This window comes from Leptodactylus fuscus, chromosome 6 (assembly GCF_031893055.1).
Source record: "Leptodactylus fuscus isolate aLepFus1 chromosome 6, aLepFus1.hap2, whole genome shotgun sequence".
NCBI lineage: Eukaryota > Metazoa > Chordata > Amphibia > Anura > Leptodactylidae > Leptodactylus > Leptodactylus fuscus.
Window position 1 is genome coordinate 62,517,491 of NC_134270.1, and position 25,017 is coordinate 62,542,507.

Below are 25,017 nucleotides of genomic sequence, written 5' to 3' on the forward strand. Positions count from 1 at the left end.
CCTGGTCAACACTAAATTTCCAAGTTAAATGAATGTTTAAATCATTAACATTCAAGGCACACAAAAATTGCTCGAGCTGCGACGCCGAGCCACTCCAAATGAAAAAAATATCGTCGATATATCTGGACCAACGGAGTACGGCGTCAAAACCTGGGATAAAAGGAACAACCTCCCTCTCCCACAGCCCCAAGAACAAATTAGCATATGAGGGCGCACAGGCCGCCCCCATTGCAGTTCCTTGGAGCTGCAGGAAGGGGAGGTCCTTAAACAAAAAATAATTGTGGGTTAACAAAAATTGAAGTAATTCCAAAATAAACAAAATCAATTCAGGGTCTAAATTAGTCATGGATAAAAATGTCTTTGACGCTCGCACTCCGTGGTCATGGCCAATAGACGTGTAGAGTGACTCGACGTCGCAGGTCACCAAGATTGTGCCAGGGTCATTTTTTTTCATTTGGAGTGGCTCGGCGTCGCAGCTCGAGCAATTTTTGTGTGCCTTGAATGTTAATGATTTAAACATTCATTTAACTTGGAAATTTAGTGTTGACCAGGTGGATTTTCTTGATCTTCTAATTTCCTGTGACTCCGAAGGTAATCTCTCGACTAATCTTTTTAGGAAGAAAACCTCAACCAACTCCTTCCTACATGCTACATCTGCTCATTTTTACAAAACTATTGATGCAATTCCAATTAGTCAGTTCCTGCGAGCGAAACGTATTTGTTCGCAGGATTCTGATTTTGAAGAACAGGCCGCAGACCTCGCCTCACGTTTTCATCAGAGAGGGTACAGACCTACAGCCATCAAATATGGCTATGATCGTGCTAAACAGTCAACTCGTGCTTCTTTACTGACCCATGATAGTAAACGGCGTGTTAGAAATGCCAGACAAGATACAAATTCAAATCTTCGATTCATCACGACCTTCAACTCACAATGGCGGGACATATATGATGTCCTGGAAACAAGATGGCCGATTCTCTTAACAGATCCAGATGTTGCTAAACATTTACCAGCAAGACCGAGTGTTACGTGGAGAAGATCTCGCAATCTTCGTGATCTTCTGGTGGATAGCCATTATATCTGTAAACCTACGGGGATTTTTGGCTATAAGGGCCCAAAGTGGGGCTTTTATCCGTGTGGTAAGTGTTCTATGTGTCCCTATATGATAAGATCTAGGGAATTTGTTGATTCGACAGGTACTAAATCCTATAAGATTAGACATAACATCAATTGCAACACATCTGGGGTTGTTTATCATGCTACATGCCCTTGTGGCCAGATTTATGTAGGCATGACAACAAGAGCACTTAAAATACGTATATCTGAACACGTAAGTAGAATCAGGGCAGCAGCTAATGTGCTGGAGCTGGAAAAATTGCAACCAGTTCCAAGACATTTTAAAGAGGCACATAACTGTAATCCTAGGGGCCTTAGGGTCTGTGGTATTGATCACATCCAATTAGGATCCAGGGGTGGAGATCTCAAAAAAACCCTTTTGCAACATGAGACACGGTGGATCACTGTTCTGGATACGGTTTCACCTAACGGCCTAAATGAGGCCGTTAACTTTGGTTCTTTTCTTTAAATTAGGGTCCGGTTGTTTTTAATTTTAATTTGTGTTTAATGTCTTGCATACAGCAGGTTTATGTTGTTTTGTGTTGTATATTCATATATGTTGTCTTATTTTTATGTTTAGGGGCTTATAGAGCATCCGATTCATCATATTGGTTTATAGTATGAAGAGAACGTGACAGGAGAAAATGGAAAATCTTCTTATTTGACAGGAGAAAATGGAAAATCTTCTCATTTGATATATACAAAATTATGCATATATTTATTAGTTGTGTTTGTCATAAATTTTTTTATATATTATTCACTTATTGTGTAATTTTTTTACCATATTTTTGCACTTTTCACTTTTATTGTAATTATATTGTTTTTATAATAAATTGGTATTTGTCACTTTTGCACGTTTCACTTTTATTGTCACCTTTGTTGTCACTTTATTGTGTATAACCACACATATATAACCTTATACTTACCTTTTTTGGCACTGGTCACTTTAGCACCTTTCACTTTTAACATTTTAAATTTAATATATATATATATTGTCACTTTTGTGATATTTTCCTGGTATTGTGTACAGTTATTGACACATATATATGATTTTCTGTATATTTGTGAGTCATTAAGGAGGCAGCATGATTACATCTAGAGAGATATATATATAATGTTATTAAAATTTTGCGGTGTCTTGAAGGCATGGTTATGTTTAGATGCGCATATGTGTATATGTATTCACATTGCTGCCAACTCCTGCCACGTTCCCATTGCATTGTTATATCCAGATGCACATACATATATTACTACCATCTCTTTTGATGTCCTCTCAGGTGAGCCGCGCAGCGTGCGTGCGCTGCTCTCGTGCGACCCGGTCATGTGCCTCTGAGTCACATGATCGGCACGTCTTTGACTGTGCCGATCGTGTGCGCATGCGCAGCCCGGCTCGTGCGACAGCATCACGTATGCTGGCGCGCTCATACACCTGTTTTGGACGCACGATCGGATGCATGATCGGCCCCTCCTCCTTTATTTCTTTCTCTCTATATATATCCTGCGTGTATGGAGTATGGTTATGCCTCCTGAGGAAGCCGTCTGGCGAAACGCGTTGAGGCGACCCTCCGGGTACCCGCATTTGTGGTGCATCTCTTTCAGGGCAGGTGTGGCAGTGTTGCAGATATGGCTACAGGTACTTAACCCTTTAATGTTTGGGGATATATGGCTCTTACACTGGCTCTTTATTTGACTTAGGCATATACACTTTAATTTGGCTTATGGGCATGTTATTCAAATAGATATAGTGGGTATATGTATTTACTCCGTGTTATTTGGCCTAGATACCATTTGGTATCATTTAGTCTTTGCTACTTGTTGTGGTGATATTATTGAAGGAGCCAGTTATATGTCCAGGTGGTTGTTTTTGGAATTAGTTATATATCCATCTACTATTTTTCTAATCTACATCCATTTGTCCAGTGTTTTACTGGTTGATTTCATAAGTGCATAAGATTTGAATTTGTGTACCTGTTTTGCCTATTGTGTCTGCAATTATACATTCTATGACATATTATGTATGATATTTATCTATACTCTCACCTGCCTTGTATATTTCTCTAGTGTTGTGTTGTCCGGTTCATGTTCTTTACCATCTGCTGTCATTTTATGATATATGACTAAATAAATATTTTGTATTTTACCTATTATTGTTCAATTATTCATGGCCACATATCTTTGGTTGTTGTGGTGTTTGTGTGCTACTTTTGTGGCCTTTTGGCGTTGATATACGAGGAAACGTGGGTGTGTTTTCTATCAGCTCGAACCAGTCTGGCCATTCTCCTCTGACCTCTGGCATCAACAACGCATTTCCGCCCACAGAACTGCCGCTCACTGGATGTTTTTTCTTTTTCGGACCATTCTCTGTAAACCCTAGAGATGGTTGTGCGTGAAAATCCCAGTAGATCAGCAGTTTCTGAAATACTCAGACCAGCCCTTCTGGCACCAACAACCATGCCACGTTCAAAGGCACTCAAATCACCTTTCTTCCCCATACTGATGCTCGGTTTGAACTGCAGGAGATTGTCTTGACCATGTCTACATGCCTAAATGCACTGAGTTGCCGCCATGTGATTGGCTGATTAGAAATTAAGTGTTAACGAGCAGTTGGACAGGTGTACCTAATAAAGTGGCCGGTGAGTGTATAGTGTATTTGGCATCTATTTCCACACATTAGAAGGATTGCACAGGATTAGACAGAGAGAGTGCCATACCTGTCAGTAGGTTATGTCAGGAATTGCTGCTCAACTCCACTGAAGTGAAGAGAGCAGAGATCATCATATAGCATCTGCCATCTTAAAGGAAGTCTACCACCACCAAAATGCTGTTGTAGAGGATGTTAGTGACATAGTGAACATACCCTTTTTGTCTGTCTAACTGCAGTCTTGCTGTTGAGATAATCAACTTCCATATGTAAAGGAGTTCTTCATGCACCCAGGGATTGGCAGCATCTAACCAGGTACCTGTTTTTGCCCATGTTCAATATCCAGCATTGCCCCCTTACATAAAGGAAGACAGGTGCTACTGCCATAACCCAGGTACACCGAATGGGTCATTTGCATATAGATTAACAAATTTGGACTTTGACATAAACTAATAGCCTTTTTTGGACAGCTGCCGAGACTTTTTGGCTCTATGACCACCCAAATCTTTTACCTCACTATCTGTCTATGCCACTTAGAAGTGGTCTGTGGTGACAGAAGAATTTTACATGTACCATTATATATAACTTCTGTAAATCGTCCTCCTACAAGCAAGGGGTAACATTGTAGTGTTGGCGGTTCATGCCTATTCCTGGCATAGTGAGAAAGACTGCTGTTTTTCATATTGAAGTTTTCCTTACTGTACCCCTTGGCCATTATAAATAAAATTTCTCTTGGCCACGCTCATCATATTCCTATGTGCATCTTGTATGCATTTCATTTGCAATGTATATTTCCAACCAAACTCTGGGATTTCATTGAGAATGAGCAATCCTATGAATGTTCCTTCAACTGATACTCAGCCTATTTAAAAGGTCCTGAAAACTTTAGCCTGGCGGGGGCCCACAGTCATCATACAGCACAGGGCCCATGGGTATTAATCTGCCGCTGTGCAATACCATGTAAGTGGTAACCATTATGCTGGCGTAGACTCAGATTAAATAGGTAGTCTACATGACCTATTAGAATATTGGATGTCCTTAGACAGAAAAGAGAAATGCTACGTATGAGCGACTACTTCTCTACCAGAGCTCCGGCTTGATGTATTTAAATGCTTAGTTATTCATTGGAATAAACACTATGTAAGGGTGCATTCACACTGAGTAAACGCTAGCTTATTTTGTAGAGTAAAATTACACTTGTAAATTTTGCTATCCCATTGACTTCAATGACATTTTACAGGTGTATTTTTACAGGCGTATTTTTTACAGGCGTATTTTTTACAGGCGTATTTTTACACTTGTAAAAAAATATCATTGAAGTCAATGGGATAGCAAAATTTACAAGTGTAATTTTACTCTACAAAATAAGCTAGCGTTTACTCAGTGTGAATGCACCCTAATGCTGCATTTTAAAGGGGAGATATAAGGCCAGATGATCCCTGGAGGTTAGATGATCTGTATCAGTGGCTATCACTAGATCATTGTGATGACTCCATGTAAACCAGTGATCCAGTGATTGCTCTATTACTACTGATTGTCCCAGACTTTACTGCCTCATCGTTGGGGCTGAGACAAATCATCACAGGATCACTTCTTATAATGCTTTCTATTCCCTTCAGTGAACATTAGAGGGGAGATACAAGGCCAGATGATCCTTGGAGATTAAAGGGAGCTATGACTGTGGCTTTCTGGAGATCATCGTGATGACTCCATGTAAATCAGTGACAGTGGCGGATCCAGGGCAATTGACTTTGGCGGGGCCCTACTTACTGGGGGTCTCGCACTTCTAACCTGTACTTCCCAACTGTTGAAGACTAGAAAGAGGGAACAAAACGTGAAGTGCGCGCAGCGCACTGCAGCAAATTAGGCCCCGCCAACTTTTATGTTGACTCCACCCATTCTCATTCAATTTTCATGTGATTCCACACAGTATAATCCTCCTACAGTCACCCGTAAATTATATCTCCCCCCCATTTTCATATACACCCTTCATCTACCCCTAGTTTCATGTCCCCCCCTCTATCTCTGTCCCCAGTTTCATGCCATTCTCCCCCTTTATCTGCCCACAGTTTCATTTCCCCCCCGTCTCTGCCCCAGTGTCATGCCGTTCTCCCCCCTTCATCTGCCCCAATGTCATGCCATCCCCCCCCCCCCTTCATCTGCCCCAGTGCCATGCCATCCCCCCCTTTATCTGCCCCAGTGTCATGCCGTTCTCCCCCCCTTCATTTGCCCCAGTGTCATGCCATTCTCCCCCCTTCATCTGCCCCAGTGTCATGCCATTCTCCCCCGCTAAGCGCGGGGCCCCGGGCGGTTGCCCGGCTCGCCCGGCCCTGGATCCGCCCCTGATCAGTGATCCAGTGATTGCTCTATTACTACTGATTGCTCCAGACCTTACCCCTTCATTGCTAGGGCTGAGACAAATGATCTCAAGATCACTTCTTAGGTAATGCTTTCTTTTCCCTTTAGTGCACATGGCCAGATGATCCCTGGAGGTTAGATGATCTGTATCAGTGGCTATCAGGAGATCATTGTGATGACTTCTGTGTAAATCAGTGATCCAGTGATTTCTCTATTACTGCAGATTACTCCAGACATTCCCACCTCATTGCTAGGGATGACACAGATGCTCACAGGATCACTTCTTATAATGCTTCTTTTACACAGAAAAAGCAAAAAAAACCTGTGAACATTTCCACCTTTACGTTATTGATACTTCAGGGTTTTTAGCTTTTTGCGTATCAGAATGGATTTTTCCCACATGAGATCAAGAACAGCAGAGCGCACCCGTTCCTGACTCAGTCGTCTTTGTGCCAGTTCCCATAACAACATGAGACAGCAAGGAGCACAGGGCATATTCTCTCGTCATCAGTCAGATAAAGGGGGCCCAGCGCAGCAGACCTAGGTTCATTGAGTCTCTGAAGCTACAGGAACTTCACACACAGGCAAAGTCAGTGCAACATGTAAAATGTTATTGAGGAATATGTCTACAATGTATTGGAGCTTCTTCACTTAAAGGGACAACCCTCATAGCACAGAGAATAGGGGAGAAGGAAGGGGAACTGAGCAACACAGGCATCACATGATCTGGGTTGAGAACTAGGTAAGAACCCCATCAACGAGACACTGTTACTTACCTGTCCTGGCTTTGGAAGGCCTCAGGCTTACTTGGTGACATCCCGGACATCACGTGGGCCGGGGCTTGTGTCCTTATGTGTCGTGACGTAAGCCCAGCTCAAATGAAGTATCTTCCATTATTGAAAATGGCATAATCAGCCAGGAGTGCGCCGGAGCCCAGGAGAGGTGAGTAACATTGTTTTTTATGTTTGTATACTCCTCTGGGTCTCCAATTATTATACTCTGTGGTCTGTTGGGGGGGGGGGGGGGTAATTATTCCAGAGTTCCCCCTAAAAAATTTTCCCAATTTAAGCACTGGTTATGTTCACAGTTATTGTTAATGCAGATGTGTATTTTCTTTTTTATATTCTGAATTTTTATTAGGTTTTTTAAGCATTTTACAACATGTATTGTACAGCAGAATAAGAACAAGCTTAATCTGACAGAAACAAGTATAACGACTATTGTACAGGAGTAGTCATTAAATACAAAAATAAGCGATTGACAGATATGTATTTTCATGGTAGAATCAAACACTGCCACTTGGATTTCTTTTGCAGACATGCTGTGAGTATACAGCAAATCCGAATTATTATCCACATTGCTATTGTATTAGACTAATCCTCAACTTTTTCATACAAAATCTGTAGAAATAAGAAGCATAATACTTATTTTCACAGCTGAATTTTTTTCCCTAGCAGGGTTGTGAAATCCCCATTCCTGTGCATGCAATGAGAATTATCCTCATATTTGAAGTGGATTTAGGTGCAATTCCTGTCAAATCCAACATGTTTGTACAGACCCCAAGAGTAACTTGTGAGTTGTTTCATTGCAAATGCTACAGTAGAATCAAGAGGAAGTGATGCACAAATGACAGCGGCACAGAAAGAACTCTGCATTTACACAATACTGCAAAATGTAAGGCCCGGTTCCCACGGAGTAACGCGCCGCTCATTTAGACACATATACACGTGTCAGAGCAAAGCGCTTCAAAACAGATCCCATTGACTTCAATGGGTGCCAGCTTACGTGCGCTATACATTGAAATCAATGGGAGGCTTTATAACCCATTGATTTCAATGTGTACCGCGCGTAAGACTGGCACCCATTGAAGTCAATGGGATCTGTTTTGAAGCGCCTCGCCCTGACACGTGTATACGTGTCTAAATGAGCGGACCGCTACTCAGTGGGAATGGGGCCTAAGGTGTTTCTGTGACGTGTGGTGATTTATTTGCCATGGCGGCCCCAGAGAGTGCCCGTCGATCCCGTCGCACTGACAGCTTGAAACAAACGCAGGTCTTCACTCTTGTCTGCTCTCTGTGAATTATTAATTACTTCTCATGTACAAAAAGTAAAGAGGTCGCTTCCTCTGCAGCCGAACGTCTGCCTTCAATAAAGCTGAAGGGTAATCTTCAGAAGTTAGTTGGGGGCCGGCGGCTTGTGGAGCAGCGCTGCATAGAATATTAATCCAACGTTGTGTCTTTATGTTCTGAATATACTGAATGCTGTTATGCATTGGCTACAAATTTTATCCATTATTGGATTTTACTATGATACCAAGGGTTGTGGGTAACTGTGGAAGGTGACTGACTAGGATCCATTTTGGACAAATCTATGGAGTAATGGATCATAATTTTGATAATGATTGGACACTATCACCAATGTGCGGATATTATGATACTAAAGGGTATCATTTACTATGGTGCTTGTCACAGGAATACTATATAGCAGGTGAATGCGTGTCCTGTCCCTGATTTATACCTTCAGATATATAGCACATATTCAACATATTTGCTAACAGCAAAGTAGTGAAAGATGACTGTCCAAAAATAATGTAATAAATGTTGCCGCAGTCCTATCTGACACCACATTGCTAATTCTTTGATTAAAATGTAATATAATGCCAGTGTGAAACTGGAATGCCTAGCGTCCACCTGTACATTTTATTCTGGGGGTCACTATACAGCTACATGCAAGGGCGTAACTACCATAGAGGCAGCGGAGGTGGCTGCCACAGGGCCCGGGCCATTAGGGGGCCCGGTGACAGGGGCCACTATTGGGGATAATACTGTGTGCAGGGGCCACTATTGGGGATAATACTGTGTGCAGGGGTCACTATTGGGGATAATACTGTGTGCAGGGGCCACTATTGGGGATAATACTGTGTGCAGGGGCCACTATGGTGCATAATACTGTGTGCAGGGGACACTATGGGGGATAATACTGTGTGCAGGGGCCACTATGGGGGATAATACTGTATTCGGGGGCCACTATGAGACATAATACTGTGTGCAGGGGCCACTATGGTGCATAATACTGTGTGCAGGGGACACTATGGGGGATAATACTGTGTGCAGGGGACACTATGGGGGATAATACTGTGTGCAGGGGCCACTATGGGAGATAATACTGTGTGCAGGGGCCACTATGGGGGATAATACTGTATACAGGGGCCACTATGGGACATAATACTGTGTGCAGTGGCCACTAATGGACATAATACTGTGTGCAGGGGCCACTAATGGACATAATACTGTGTGCATGGCTTACTAAGAGACATAATAGAGTGCGGAGGAGGGGGTCGGTCGAGGTCTTCGGCGTTGGTGTTGGTTGGGGGGGGCATGACAAAAGTTCGCCACTGGGCCATTCCTAGTTACGCCACTGGCTACATGCAAATATTACCTGACACTTAGAATGTCACCAACATACATGTATTTTCCAGTAGTAGGTTGCTGCTTAGCCATTGCCTCTAACTGTTTTTATGACGGAAAGTCTGTTGTGGTGGAGCTTTTCTATCTGCAGCATGTCAGTTTACATTGTAAATTTCTCCCAGAGTTTCACCTTTTCTAGTGTAAAGGGTGAAAGCAGCAGCATATCGCCAATGACTACTCTATGAACTCTGATGCAAAAACAACACAATTTTGCATAGTTTTTGGGGCATTGCAATTCAGGAAAGACTCAACCCATTCCATATGGACATATCCTACAGGCTCTGGTACGCATAAGAGAAAAGTCGCCAAACGTGCCAATATTCACAGGATTGGTTATCTATGAGGGCCTCTGGACATTTCCCCGATACTCTTGAGAAAGGATCAGGTATGTTGCATTGTCTAATTTGTGACCCTTTGTAGTTCCAGTCTTTGGCAATGGTTTGCTTTCCTCTCCATACTGAAAACACATGCATTCTCAGGTGAGCCAAAGGTGCAAGTATAGACGGAGGTAGGAGGAAAATCTGTTCACCGGTGGAACAGCTGGATGGGCAGTTTAACACTACAAATAACAAGGATATATAATGTACTAGATGTTACATGTTGCCCTATGTAATATTACAGATAACACACAATGTCATCAATTGTGCCAAATGCAATCTTTGCTGACTCTAACAACCTTGGCTCAACTACATGTGTAGATCAGCCAGCTGACAATAACTAAGCCTGATTCACATTGGATGAAGTACATTAATGGCTGTTACTTGTAAGCTACGCAGGCAGCCCCAGATATCGGAGCGAGGAAGTTCCCGAATACACCTGACAGTCAATAATGAGGCCGATATCTGCTCCTTAATTAAATTAGTGCTATCAGCTGCAGCTGTGTCTGGGGGAGAATCTCCTACAAGCCTCCTGCACGCCCCGTGATCAATGGATGCAACCCGGAGAAGCGAGATTACTGGCTGAAATATTCATTGTATATTGTATTTGTGTAATCAATGGCGCGCATGGTCCTCCCAGCCGCTGAGATAGGGACGAAAATGTCTTCAATCTGCTTATTTGTCTCCGATTCTGGAACTGTAAGGAAATAGAAAGGAAGTTGCAGCTCATTTTCTAAGCTTCATTTAATAAGTCCATAAACACGATTTAATAGCGGTGGCTCAGACATTATATGGGACGTTCCAGCTGCAAGGAGACCCAGAGCGGTTTCATTTAAAGCGATGGCAGCGGTGCCGGGTATTTTATGCTCAGGAAGGTATGCAGATTACGGATGCGCCATTTCATCTGTCGGCTCCTCGCACATTGTAAATAATGGAATGTTTCCCTTCTGTGGCGGCAGAAGCTGCTTTACTGCTTTTCTTAACGGCCTTACTTCTGCTTACATCGCTTGTTCAAGCGTTATTTGTAAGAATCGATGATTGCTCGAAATAAAATGGCAGCTTGTGTTACCAACATTAACGATTGCCTTCACGTTGCGGCCGCTCTTCAGGCAGGGAAGCGCAGCTTTAGTTATCCAATCACAGCGCTTAGAATATTGGCGGAATTGACTTTTGCAAATGGCTGGAATCAATATTTGGGTGTATGTTGGTTGTCTGTGGTTGCCTCAAAGGTAAAAGGGGTTGTCCGGGTATAGGTTGTCCATGTACAGTAATTAACCCCAAAGAACACGGCCCCATTTTTCTAAATCAATATGTCACTTTATGGTATAATAACTTTGGGATGCTTCAACTTAAAGTGAATTTGAGTTTTTTTATTTCATGACACATTGTAGCAAATTTATTAAGACTCACTGGTCTTAATAAATGACCTAAGCTGAACGGAACACAAGATTTATAAGGGCTAGTTTGCCAGCGGATTGTAATGTGGAAATCGCCTCAAAATGCGCCTGCAAAAACGCCTCCCATTCATTTCAATGGCAGCTGCTAACTTTTTTTTTCAGCTAGCGGAAAAAAAGCGACATGACCTATCTTCAGGTGGATTCCGCCTGGTAAAAACCCATTGAAGTCAATGGGAGGCAGAAAAACCACGACATTTTTTTTGGCGCAGTTTTTGACAAAAAACGCTTCAAAAACCACTAGCGTTTTTCAAAGAGAAGTTTCCAGGTCCATACACTGTGCTACAGCGAAAAAAAATCCCAAAAACTAAAAACTCAGGATAGAGGATGTATTGCTGGTTAGTGGAGGTCCGACAATTAAGATCCTCGCCAATCAGCAATTTATCCTCTATCGTAAGTGATAAGTAATTTACATGGCATAATCTCTTTAAGGCTAAGGCCCCACATTGCGGAAAGGCAGCTTTTTTTGTTGTAGATTTTGCTTCAGTTTTTTTGAGCCAAAACTAGTGGATTGAGAGTGGATTGAGATGAAAGGGAGGAGTATACGTAATACCTATGTATTTCCCATTCCTTTTATAACCATTTTTGGCTTTGGCTTAAAAAACCACAGTAAAATCTGCAACAAAAAAAGCTGTGTTTCCGCATCATGGGGTCTAAGGCTAAGGCTGAGGCTCCACATTGCGGAAACACAGTTTTTTTGTTGCAGATTTTGTTGTGGTTTTTTGAGCCAAAGCCAGGAGTGGACTAAGCAGAAGGAATAAGTATAAGAACTTCCTGTATATCTTCCATTCCTCTTGTAGCCACTCCTGACTTTGGTTTAAAAAAACAGCCACAAAATCTGCAACAAAAAAGTTGTGTTTCTGCAACGTGGGGCTTCAGCCTAAAGCCTCACATTGCAGAAATGGCGTTTTTTTTTGAGCCAAAGTCAGAAATGGATTGAGCAAAAGGTAGAAGTATAAGAACTTCCTCTATATTTCCCATTCCTTTTGTAGTCATTCCTGGCTTTGGCTTACAAAACTGCAACAAAATCTGCAACAAAAAAAGCTGTGTTTCCGCAATGTGGGGCCTTAGCCTAAGCCTTCTCTGTGCAACAGTCCAACAGTGCAAGGTGTGCACCCGCACCACCTTAAACTAGCAGCAGAATTCCATGGTACCATCTTATTACTGGAGGACGCTTATACCAAAAAGGGATTGTCCATAGTAGACAACCACTGTAATGATCCAAACTAATTAAATAATCACAGTAGACAAACATACACACAACATACTAAATGAAGAAACAGATTAAAAATATTAGCTCCGTGAACAACATTTTCCATGAGCCAAGAAATGAAAAATAGCCAAGATGGTGATAGCATTTGTGTCTTCCAGAGTCAGTGTTCATCAGAGGTGGAGCGTTGCTACATAGACTACAATGTGTTGACAGATTTGTAACGTTTTACTTAATCTCAGTCGACGAACACTTGTTTTTTGTTGATTATCAAAACATATGCTATTAAATCATAACTACAGAAAGTGGGAAAACAGCCATTTCCAGCCACAACAATTGGCATCGTCACATATCCGGAGGCGGCTGATTGCATTCTGTGCTCACTACATCAGATGGCTCCGAGCAATTGCAAATGCGGCTTGTCTGATAACTGAGAGCAATAACTGGGGGCTTGTGGTGAAGGCTCCATATCAATTTGCCTTGCACTTACTTAACAAAATAATTTGTATCAATAACTCTAAACTTGTCTAAGGGCCACTTACATTGTTTTGTGATAATCAGTTTTACGGATAAAAAAAATTGGTGCAAAAGACTAAAGCAGACGGATGACCATTGGACACTGTTAGGCTATGGGCCCCTTCACATGGAGTATACGCTGGCTTATTCTGAATGTGTAAATGTTCCGAATCGGCGGCGTTTAAAACAAATCCCATTGCATTCTATGGGAGCTGGCATACGTGTGCTCCCCATAGAAATGAATGGAAAAAAGCAGTCCATGCATTTCTATGGGGAGCACACACGTATGCCGGCTCCCTTAGAAAGCAATGGGATCTGTTTTAAACGCCGCTGATTCAGAATGTTTACACGTTCCGAATCAGCCAGCGTATACTCCGTGTGAAGGGGCCCTAAGGCCCCATGGGACGACTCACAGCTATAAAGCACTATGGGAAAAACTGCCGCAGCAATGCATCGCAATTCTTCCCGCTGTGCTTTAAACAGAAAGTTCGCTGAGTTGTCCTCTACGGACTTTCTGTTTCAGTTATATCTATGGGAAAACTGCCGGTGTTTCCGTAGATATAATTGACATGCTACGATTTCTAAAACCGGCGTGTCCACGCTGTGTTTTTCACCGCAAAGTGGGCATGGGATTCGCAAGAACCAAATCAACTTTGCAGTTACTGTAAAACATCGCAATTTTTCCAGCGGCGTTTCCGCCACAGGTATATCGCGGCGTTTCAGACACGTGCGGCCCTGGCCTTAAAAACAAATCAGTTACTATAGGAGAGAAAAGTAGGACAAAACACGCTTATTCTTTCCAAAAACAGACAGAAACTGATTTTTGCAAAACTGATCAGTTAAACTGATGATCAAAATGTGATATGAATGGACCCTAAGTCAGGATGGGCTTTCACAATCTTTAAGGCTAGGTTTACACTAGTGCTCGCTCTCCATTCCCTATTCTGCTTTAGAAATGTGGAAAGAGAAGTCCTGCTTGCATTTCTACACCCTTTTTGGGCAGAAACCTTGGCGGCCCCATACATCATATAGCTGAGTGGTTATGGTGTATGGGGTCTGCGGGTTTCCAAGGGTAACCGTGTTTTTCAGCAGATTGGGTTTCCATTCGGGGGTGGGGGGGTCCTCAAGTAGAAACTCAAACATTAGTGTGAACCTAGCGTAAGGGAGATTCCAGTCACAATAGCTTACCCGCTATCCACAGGGATGGGGACAGCCAGAGACTGCCAAAGTACAATGCTTGGTACTCTCCGATGGTCCGATGATTCCCACTGAAAAGAACACTGTGGCAGCATGAACTTATGAGATCTAATAACATCTAAACACCATATGCACACAGCTGCCCCTTACAATTGAATAATGTCCTTGCTGCTTTCGAAGTTTACACTCCGTTGACCACGAGGTCTTCGCAACCAACATTAAGTCTACAATGATTATAAATTTCTCATCAACACAATGGCAGCGCTAAATTTTGCTACTAAGGAGGACAGCAGAGCTTGTGCAAATAAACCAGTCCAGCTGAATATTAACAAGACGAGTAAAAAGTATTTACTGTCGACCCCGCTTCGTCTTGATGGATTAATTTAATTAGCGAGCTCCATATTCAGCATTTAAATGCAACTAACTAATTTAAGAGGATTCCCAGCGCGTTTTGTTTCACATAGAATGAACCCGCGCAGAGAAGGTTAGATGCCAGTCCTTAATCCCACATGCCACGTGCAGCATAGATCTGCTTCTTGCAGCAATTTCAACGCAATTCATTATATAATATATAGGGCAAAGGTATTATTAACACGGAAGAGCTGCGTTTCATTGCCATAGACTGAAATATTCTCTGTATCACAAGATCCATAAGTGACACACATTACAAAGGGGCAGGGCAGGCGGCAAAACCATCCTGCAAACTCCCAATACACAGAGCCATTAATCAAGAACCGCCCCAGTGTTATACCAGCTCATGAAAGACCTCCTTAATATTGTCATTAATTATAATTAACAGTGCGAGAAAGGTGACAAGGGAGCAGAATCTGGAGCACAAACCTTCTGACAGTCCCTAACATGCCAAGCACTTCTCAAAGAGAAAATAAAATGGTGCATAGATTATATAAGCATGATCCATATCAATACTGTACATATGTACCAGAAGATACCAAACGTTTGCTAAATTGTGAGACAGGACTGATATATGTTAATACGCTCTTAGGGTGCCCATTCACATTCAGATTTTGAGCAGGTTTTTAGATAATTTTGAAGCTAAAGCCAAGTGTCTATTACATATATTTTAATATTGTAGTTAACAACTAGATTGGTTGTAAATGTGGTGATGTTGGTGCATCTTGGCATATCTAATTTCCGCTTAAAATTTTTGACTTGCCAGACATGTGGGCTTGAATTTTCCCAAAAAGAAAATGCAGTTGACTCTAGGTTCACACGTCTGTTCAGGTTTCCATTCTTTCGGTCCGTTTGGGGACCCGAAAAAAGGAAACCCAATCTGCTTAACAATCGGTTAGGGTAAGTTCACACTGGGTTTTTTGGTCAGGATCTGCCTCAAAATCCTGACCAAATACACGGCTCCCATTGAAATCAATGGGAGCTGGTCAGTTCTCTTTTCCGGGTGCCGTTTGTTCCCGCTCCCGGAAAAAGAAGCGAGATGCTCATTCTTTCAGGCAGATTCGCCTCGTGACATCCGCTTGAACACACTCCTTCCCAATTAGGCCCTAATCCGGAGCGGAGTGCACTACACCGGCATCCAGTCGCAGCTACCCGTATTTTGGTCTCAGGTTCCAGACCAAAAAACCCCGTGTGAACTTACTCTTACTGTTGGAAACCCATGGACCCCATAGACTATAATGAGGTCCGCCAGTTTCTGCCCAAAAAATGAGGATACAAAAGTGCTGATCACGGGACATTTCTCTCTGCATTTTTCAAGCAAAATTGTAGACGAAATCCCCCCCAAAAAAACAGCCTGAAATGCGCCGAAACATGCTCAAATTTTGCCACAATTGTGATGCAAAATTCTGGCTCAAAGTAAGCCAATTAAAAGGTGATATAAATGTAAACTAGGCAGTCTAAAGATACAGCAGATTTATCAACCACTTTCAGACTACTTGTTTAAGTTTACAATATGTAACGATTAGTAAACATGGGCCAATATCTTCATTTATTGTGTTTCCCATGACATAATCCAGTCCTTGGAAGACTGGGATAGATATTAATATCAATTAACCTTTGTGTGAGGCACCGCTGAAAGCACTGGGGCCACCGCATTACAATATTCACTGCTTGTTTCTTCATAAGGAGAGCTGATGGATGAGATCGGAGGCGGGAGAAACACGACTTGCAATCTACACTTTTTTTTTTTTTAAATACTTCTAGGCGTCAGATCTCAGCAGCGAGGGCATCAATCACAGAAATGGAATCCTTTACACCTTGCAATCCTGAGAGGGTCAGCAAAGATTTGAGATTTCTCCCTCCTCCCACCTGTTAGATCCTAATGAATACAGCACATGTTGTGGATGCGGAGATACAGGGTTGCTTTGCATTTTATACCCGGCTCTGGGGTCTTACATCTGCAAAGCTATTAAACTTATCTTAAATTACACAGCGCCTCTTAATAATGTTGGGTATTACACACTCGAGTGCTTTCAATTTATTGCCGCGTCAATATAGGTAGTACGTGGGAGTGTGCACGGAACCGGCTGGAAAGATTATCCACTCTCCTATCGCTGGAAGGGCTGAAGTTTAGAGGCAAGGCCAAGCTGCGGGGTCCTTTTCATTCTGATTCATAGTAAAAGGGTTTAAGCTCCATACTCAGCATGCAGTGTGACAACGGAATCTAAAGTAAAGGCCCCCTTCCAGAATAAACTGTACCTGAGACGAATCCACTTAGAGTTGTGAAGAAGCGGCTACAAATACTCCCAAGCAGCACCACAGAGATAATGTGCTTCAATGGGCAGGAAATTGCTCGAGATTGTGCAGACAGTCATTCATTTACGTATTTAAGATGGAGAAAACGGTTCGTCCAGCACAAAGTGGTCATGAGCAATGAGTGACTGTTCCCTCCGTCCCGCCATGTTCTGTAATGGTGCATAAGCCGACATACAGAAAAGCTGTTTTTGGTCTGACATTTCTGTCTTTGACAACCAGTACCTTTGGTGTAGACCAGTCACATTCCCTTACATATTCACATAATGGTATGTAGACTATTGCAAACTCTTTTTTTTTTTGTTGCTCCAATATATTTAATATAAAAATAATTCAGCAAACTGTATTGGTCCACACTCAGGCCCATTTACCCGGCCCCAGTTTGAGACCCTTGGTTTAATCTATGGCCATGAGTCTACTGTATTCTACGTTCTTCTTCTTGAGTTGTCCAGAGCTTTAGGATCCATGAATGGAGTGTGACAACAACTCTGGAGACTGGCACCAAAAACATACGCAGAATACTGCCATTAATGTCTAAGAAGCAACTGTTGAGATTATTGTATTTCCATTGACAGTGAAGTCGCCATGTAAGTGATGTCAGGTCTTTATTCTTCTGCTTTTAGTGGTAACCATTCTATGTATATGATGGTGTTGAGTCATCTGTGCGGCGACTCCATAATAGCCATTAAACTTCCCAGGAGGCAGTGAATGGTGTGAAGCCTGGGAAACGTCTTCCTTCTACCTGCTTATCACACCAATGATACATGGCATCATCCAGTTACATTACCCTGATTGAGGCAGAATGGCTTGTTGGTCACATAGCCCGCCAGCCCCCTGCTAGCTAAACCTCTGCAATAATAAAGACATACTCAGAAGTATGTGAAGCACATTCCTCAGCATCCATGCAGAGTCACAGCCAAGTTGTATGAATGCATTGTATGTATGTAGTTGTATGAATGCACTGCCAGCATGTGTTGCCATGGACAGAACAATACCATAAGTGGACAGACATTTCTTTATTGTTTAATCCCTGTACAAACAACTGACCCAAGTGGGGATTGGGGATGAGCACCTGTATTGCAGCCAGTAACTCCCTTACTCTACAACACTACTTGCACTTTAAGGGTACATTCACACAGAGCTTGTGGCGCTGATTTTGCCACAATAACTCGAGTAAAGAATCAGCGCTGAAAAAAGAATCCCATTGACTGCAATGGGTTCCATTTTACACGCGTATCACATTGAAAGCAAAAGGGAAAAAAGCCTCCCATTGATTTCAATGGGGAGCGCACGTATGCCGGCACCCATAGAAATCAATGGGATCTGGTTTTTACGTGCTCATTCTGAACGAGTTTTACGTTCAGAATGAGTGGAGCGTAACTCCGTGTGAAGGCTCCTTAAGGGTCAGTGCACACAGAGTTTTTTGGCATTGATTTTGACACTGAATCTGCCTCAAAATCAGCCTAGAAAAAAAGCCTCCCAATAGAGTTCTATTGGGAGGCTTCTTTTGGAGGCTGATTATGAGGCGGATTCAGCGTCAAAATCAGCACCAAATAACTATGTGTGCACTGACCCTAAGTCCCCATACGAAAAGCACATTACAAATGTTTGTCATCGTCAATCGTACTTCTATTTGAACTATTTCCCTGTGTGATAGGGAAAAAATGTGACAACCACCGTGAACACATATCTGGGACAGACAGACTGAAAATATTATTGATACACATGCATATGCAATACTGTGCAAAAGTTGTAGGTGGGCGTGAAAAATACTGTAAAGTAAGAATGCTTTCAAAAAATAAAAGTATTACCGTAATATTTTATCAAAATGAATGAACAAAAGAGAAATCTAAACTAAATTAATATTTGATGAGACCACCCTATGGAGGAGGGGTCCTGAAAGTGATGATATGGTCACACGGAGCCCTGATCTCAACATCATCAAGTCTGTCTGAGATGACATGAAGAGACAGAAGGATTTGACCAAGTCTCATTTACAGAAGATCTATGTTTAGTTATCCAAGATGTTTGGAACAACCTTCCTGTGTGTTAAGTGCATCTACAAGAATTGATGGTATTTTGAAAGAATAAGGTGGTCACCCTGAATATTAATGTGATTTAGATTTCGCTTTTGTTCACTTGATTTTGTTAATCGTAATTTTGTTAACTAAACTATTACCAATTCTACTTTGCAGACTCCCCCTGCCTAAAACATTTGCACATTGTTGTATATCAGCGTCAATTTCAGAGAATACACTGGAACTAATTACATCTACCACTTATACAATTGTATATCTTTCTTAAAGGGACAGGCTGAATATGTTTCACACATATGATTGTACTGTCTGACCCCGATTAACCCCTGTAGTGTTATTTCCTGTGGTTTCCAGTCACTATGTTCTCTATAGAATAGCACATATAGCTCGCCATCTCCTATACCTGGCACAATATCTACTAATGTGCCGCGGGATCCTATTTTTAGCCAGGATTTAATGGTGCAGATACATCACAGCCTCGTTGCGAGCGGCCAGCTGCAGAACTCGCTGTTTAGAATGAAGTGGCTGCAATTTTAAGGCCTTTTTGTATCTTAGAGATGAAAAATGAGCGCAGTTCATATATGAGAATAATTGTAAGATGTGGAATAAAGAGAAGAGGGGGTAGAGAACCATTCATTATATTCCTCGTTCGGTGCAGAATTCTTTTTATATAAGCTGGGATTTCTGGAGGGGGATGGGAACCTTGCATACCTTGTGTAGTTTTCTGGCAGCTTAATTATACTGTGTGTTGTATTTTTCTTTAAAGGAAGCCTGTGAAGGCGCCGAGCAGTTATGAAAAAAGGAGAATTTCTGCAATTTCCCTTGAAATCAAACTTATTTCTATATGAGAGTCATACAGGGAATGTGTCTGCACTGTAGATGTCTTATGTGGGCATTCACATCAACAAAAGGGGCACATTTATTTATAATATATATATATATATTCTGCGCCATGTTCTCAGAATGAATGTATGGCCAGCCACAGTAAAATACAAAGCACTAGATCAATGCCCAGGCAAATCTGGGGGGTGATAAATTAAAAAAAAATGTTTTAATGTTCCCCATTTGACCTTATTTATTGGCATAGTATGGCTCTAGAGATGATGAGAATCCTGCAACGTATTTGGCCTACACCCACCAATGGGCAATGTGAAAATAATGCCAACTTATACAAAACCAAATGTTACAATATTGTTTCTATTTATGATTGAGTCAGTACAACTTACCGGTACTGGGTTACTGCAGGGTTTGCTTTGGCAGAGCAGTGAAATTTGACCACGTTATCTTCCAGGACGGGCTGAGGCTCAACCGTGAGATTCACCAATGGGGGATCTGTAATTACAAAACATGGTACAAGGTCATTGAAGGCTCCCATTACATGTATGTAACTGCATAAGAGCACATGTCAATTCGCCTGTATTTACATAGCTATGAGAATGTACAGTATGGCGGAGTGAGCAGCCTATGTCCCGGCAGAAGCTTGCTCAGGGTAACATCTGATCCATTTCATTTGATAGCAAAAGATTCGCTTTAAGGGTTGTACAGCTGCTCCAGGGACGAGATATCTCAGGGGGTCCAACATCCTCTCTTCAACATATGTATTATAAGTAGTACTTGGTGTAAGGAGGACTCTGAGACAGATTTTGCACTAGGTTTATTAACACTAGTGACAGGCACAAGATAGGCCAAATTATCAAGAGGCTCCGGGCTCTCAATAACTCAGGCGCATGCCATACACCATAATGGAGATCAACGGCCAGTTCCTAACTTTCCAGTATAAAATTCCTAAATTTGGAGTATAACTCTTGCCAGAAAACTGGCATGAGTTATAATAAATAAGTCAGGTCAACGTATCCACCACCCTGCTCATTGACCCCCCTCTGCCCACTTTCATGGAAAGCGGGATATGGTGCACATTTGGAACAAAAAGGGTCTTGTGCCAAATGTGTACCACGTTATCACCGATCTATGCCAGAAAACTAGCCTGTGTAGACTAACCACCTCCCACCTTGTGATCTCCCCCCTTCTTGAAATAACGACTCTGACAACCATATAAACTCAAGTGGACGGGGTCGGCCACAGCTTTATTAATTCTTACGTTAACCAATCAACGTCAACTTTTAATTATGTAAATAACTTGTGACGTAATAGGCCACGCCTACGCGGCTACGTCATCCTGACCCGGGAGACGCACTATGCCGGCCGCAGGGATGTGTTCCCTGTGAGCAAATCCGCCATCATCCCGACATTCTTACTTTTACTGCCAGCTGTGACTTAACTCAAGTACTGAACAAATTCGTAAAAAACATAAAACAACAACCAGGGATGCAAAAGGGGAGGGCGGGCGGGAAAACGCTCTGGTTAGGGCTGTCAAGAGGAAGAGGAGGAGGAAGGAATAAGTTTATAACTCTCCAGACTCTACCATTTGCAACATTACAGGTGAGGGTTAATCACCAGTATCTCTTCCTTTAATCACAACTCACTTCTATTAACCCCTATTACCCCTCTTTTTCTCACTAAATGGGTCAAACCACACTATCCCAGGGCAGTGAAGGGGCTGGAGATAAACTACCCATTTTCCTTGCTCTCTATACTACTCCACAGTCTTCTACGCCTTCACTATTATTTTGGCGTTGTCTAAGTATGGACCTAATAATGTGTTTTTCCATTATCTTTGTAGTCCCTTTCCATAGGCAGCTTGTTGCCATCATGTGACAAGTACAGTCAGGTATGTGTTACTGAATTGGCTCAAGTTATTAAAATTCTGTTCAAAAGTGTATTTGATCTTACTCTAAAAAAGCTGGATGATAACCAATATGACTGCCATTATGGCTCCCCAAGCAGCTGCAATATATTGAGGGATTTATTCGGCTGTACCAAGTCAGATTTGCTTCTTAATAGTCTGGGCAAACTGGACACACAATATGTCTGCCATTACATCTCTCATTAATTTTTACCCAGCTTTCCCAGAGTCTTGTATTTCACATCTGCTTACTTTTGCAGAAGCCGGAAGCATCACAGGCAGAATTGTTGTTTAGAACACGGCAGCTTTCCCAGGAACATGTATAACTTACTGGCAAATTTTTCATTTTTTTTCTTCCAGCACATCCTTTGGTAACCTGATAATAAGTGCCATGTTGCATATACTGTGGCCGTCACCACTAGCGGTGTAGGGGAACATGTCTTTGGGTTAGCATGTCTTTGATTAATGCTGTTTGCGTTCGGCGCCTGCCAGTTATAATAATGAGCATTTGTGACCGGATTTAATTTTGTACATGAATAATAAAACGGAAAAGAAAAAACCTCGTTTCTGTGTATTCCCGGGAGGAGCCGGCTGGTTCTGAGGAGGAGACCGCAACATTCCATGTAACTGTTTGCCAGGAATAACGGGGTTAATTATAATTATTTTCCTACGTGTGTTCTTCCGTTCCAGATGCAGTTCGTAGCCGTTAATAGCATTTTTAATTGCTTTTCCGCACAAGCAATTCAGAGCAAGCGAGATCTTTATTCGAAATCTCATTTCAAAGTCTTCTGATAGCTGTTGCCTCTTTCATCCATCCAATTAGTGTGTCCCGAAAAGAAGATGCTGTTTAATGCCCGGCAATTCCTGTGCGGTCGGTTATTAGTGCAGCACGGCTATAAATACCATTGTTCTGCGGAGGAGACGGGGCGGAATTCGGAATATTCACAGATAAGGATGGACAAGATCCCAGCTACATGCTATATATATGGGAAGCCGCAATGGTCACCCCACAGTCGTACTGGCCAAGATAATTGGCCGAAGGCTCATACGGTTTTATGCTGTTTCGTTCCCCCTGCAGTGACCGGAACAGTTAATGGTCATCCAGCACAGTGGTGATATGTAACCCTGCAGTTTCTAGAAAACACTTTATAGGACCAGGTCTGATTATGCTCTTATGAAATTATGTGGCCCCGCAGAGCTCAAGGGCCGGTATCAGGGCTAAATTCTTGGTATAAGACTATCCTGCAGAGACTTTATTCTGAGTCAAATCTGAGACTATTAAAATATTAACATCGTCTGAAAATTCACTTTCCATTCAAGAACTGAACTTCTAAATGTCTGATCCCTCCCAGTCCTACATTTCTCTTACCATTTATACTCCTTGCTCTTCCAGAGCATTCTGGTTCATGATTAAAATGCCAGGGCTAATGTTGAGACTGATACCTAGAGTAAGGCCGGGCCCCATCTGATGTAAACGCTGCAGTTTGGCTGTGGCGGAAAGAAACATCCCATCCACACATTGCAGGAAAATTTGCATAGCGGACGTACTGCAATTTCCAAAACTGTCGTGGTTTTGGAAATCACAGCATGTCAATTATACCTACAGAAAAACTGGTGTTTCCTTATAGGGATAATTGAAGAAGAAAGTACACATAGGAAACCTTTGCGGACTTTCTGTGAAAGGCGCTGCGGGAAAAACCACAATGCGTTTCTGCCACAGTTTTCCTGCATTGCTTTTTTGCTGCGGCCTGCTACATGGGGCCTTGGCCTAAGGCTCTGTTCCCACGGAGTAACGCGCCATGCATTCAGACACGTATACACGTGTCAGAGTGTGAGCGCTCAAAACAGATCCCATTCAACTTCAATGTGTGCCGGCTTACCGGCGCTACACATTGAAATCAATGGGAGGCTGAATGCGCGTCGCGTTACTCCGTGGGAATGGAGCCTAATAGCTGAAAGAAGAGGCATTGGAAGCAAGAAGTCTGTATTATATAGTATTTCTGTTCAATGGAAAGCTGTTTGACATTACTGTAATGGGTGCTTGTCACCCATGTAATACTGAATGGAATATTAATTTGAGACTTATATTCCTTTACCCGAAAACATCTCCATTGATCCAATGATTTGATGTCATCGGTTTCTGCACGGATAGCTAATCCTTCTCTCTTCCATTCACATGTGTAATTAAGTGAATGTAAGAGGCAAATCGATCAGAGAGTTATTGTGAAACTATTACAATGAAGAAGCAATGACAGGAGGATTTCTTCAGGTCAAAACTAATTAACAAAACTTCTGGAACTCTTAAAGTAACAACATAGGAAACAAAGGACTCTGCTTGTTGGAGAGTAGAGATGAGCGAACAGTAAAATATTCGATATTCGTTGATCGTTTCGAATAGCCGCTCAATATTCGACTATTCGAACGAATATCGAACCCCATTATAGTCTATGGGGAAAAATGCTTCGTTTCAGGGGATCCCACCATTCGACTCAGGAGGGTCACCAAGTCCACTATCACACCTCAGGAAATGATGCCAACACCTCTGCAATGCAACTGGGACAGCAGGGGAAGCATGCCTGGGGGCATCTAACATGCCCAAGTCACAGTTTTACCCCACCATCACAGCCTATCAACTACACACTTTCTACACTCAAAATAACCTCTATCAAAATGGGAAAATACCTGGAAACCTTCTTTCTTCCCCAATTGGATAGACAGAAACCCAAATTTTAAGCTAAAAAAACATTACCAAGCACCCCTTTAAATCACGTTGCCCATGACAACCACAGATGGAATAGGCAATGGGAAATCCAACAGTACCCACCCTGAACTGTCATTGTGTGTGTGAGTGTGTGATGTGGTAAGACCTTCCAAAATTCACTTCTCTGGCCCTTAACATGAGCCCTTCCAAATTAAGTTAGAGGCCCTTAAGCTGAGCTACCAGCAGAGATTGAGGCCTTTGATGTGACTTCAGCCTTCTACCTGCAGAGTTTTAGGCCCTTTTGGTGAGTTGAGCCTTGTAGCAGCAGAGTGTTAGCCCCTTTAAAATTGTTAGCCCCTAAAATGGTAGTTCCAGAAGCATCACTTTCATTGTGTGGGATTGATGCAGTGGATTGGATTGAGGACCCAGACACTGACCTTGATTTTGGATTTTGGTTTGGAAGGGATGGGTTTTTT

The 25,017-nt window shown here is 42.3% G+C and overlaps 1 protein-coding gene across 2 annotated transcripts in view; it reads right to left on the bottom strand.

Moving 5' to 3' along the window:
• KIRREL3 (kirre like nephrin family adhesion molecule 3) overlaps positions 1 to 25,017 on the bottom strand; it is a 628,687-nt gene that overhangs the window by 79,121 nt on the left and 524,549 nt on the right. For both annotated transcript variants that reach the window (XM_075280134.1, XM_075280132.1), the window contains exon 7: positions 20,324 to 20,429. In XM_075280134.1, coding sequence (XP_075136235.1) covers positions 20,324 to 20,429 — 106 coding nt within the window. The remainder of the gene's footprint in view (positions 1 to 20,323; positions 20,430 to 25,017) is intronic.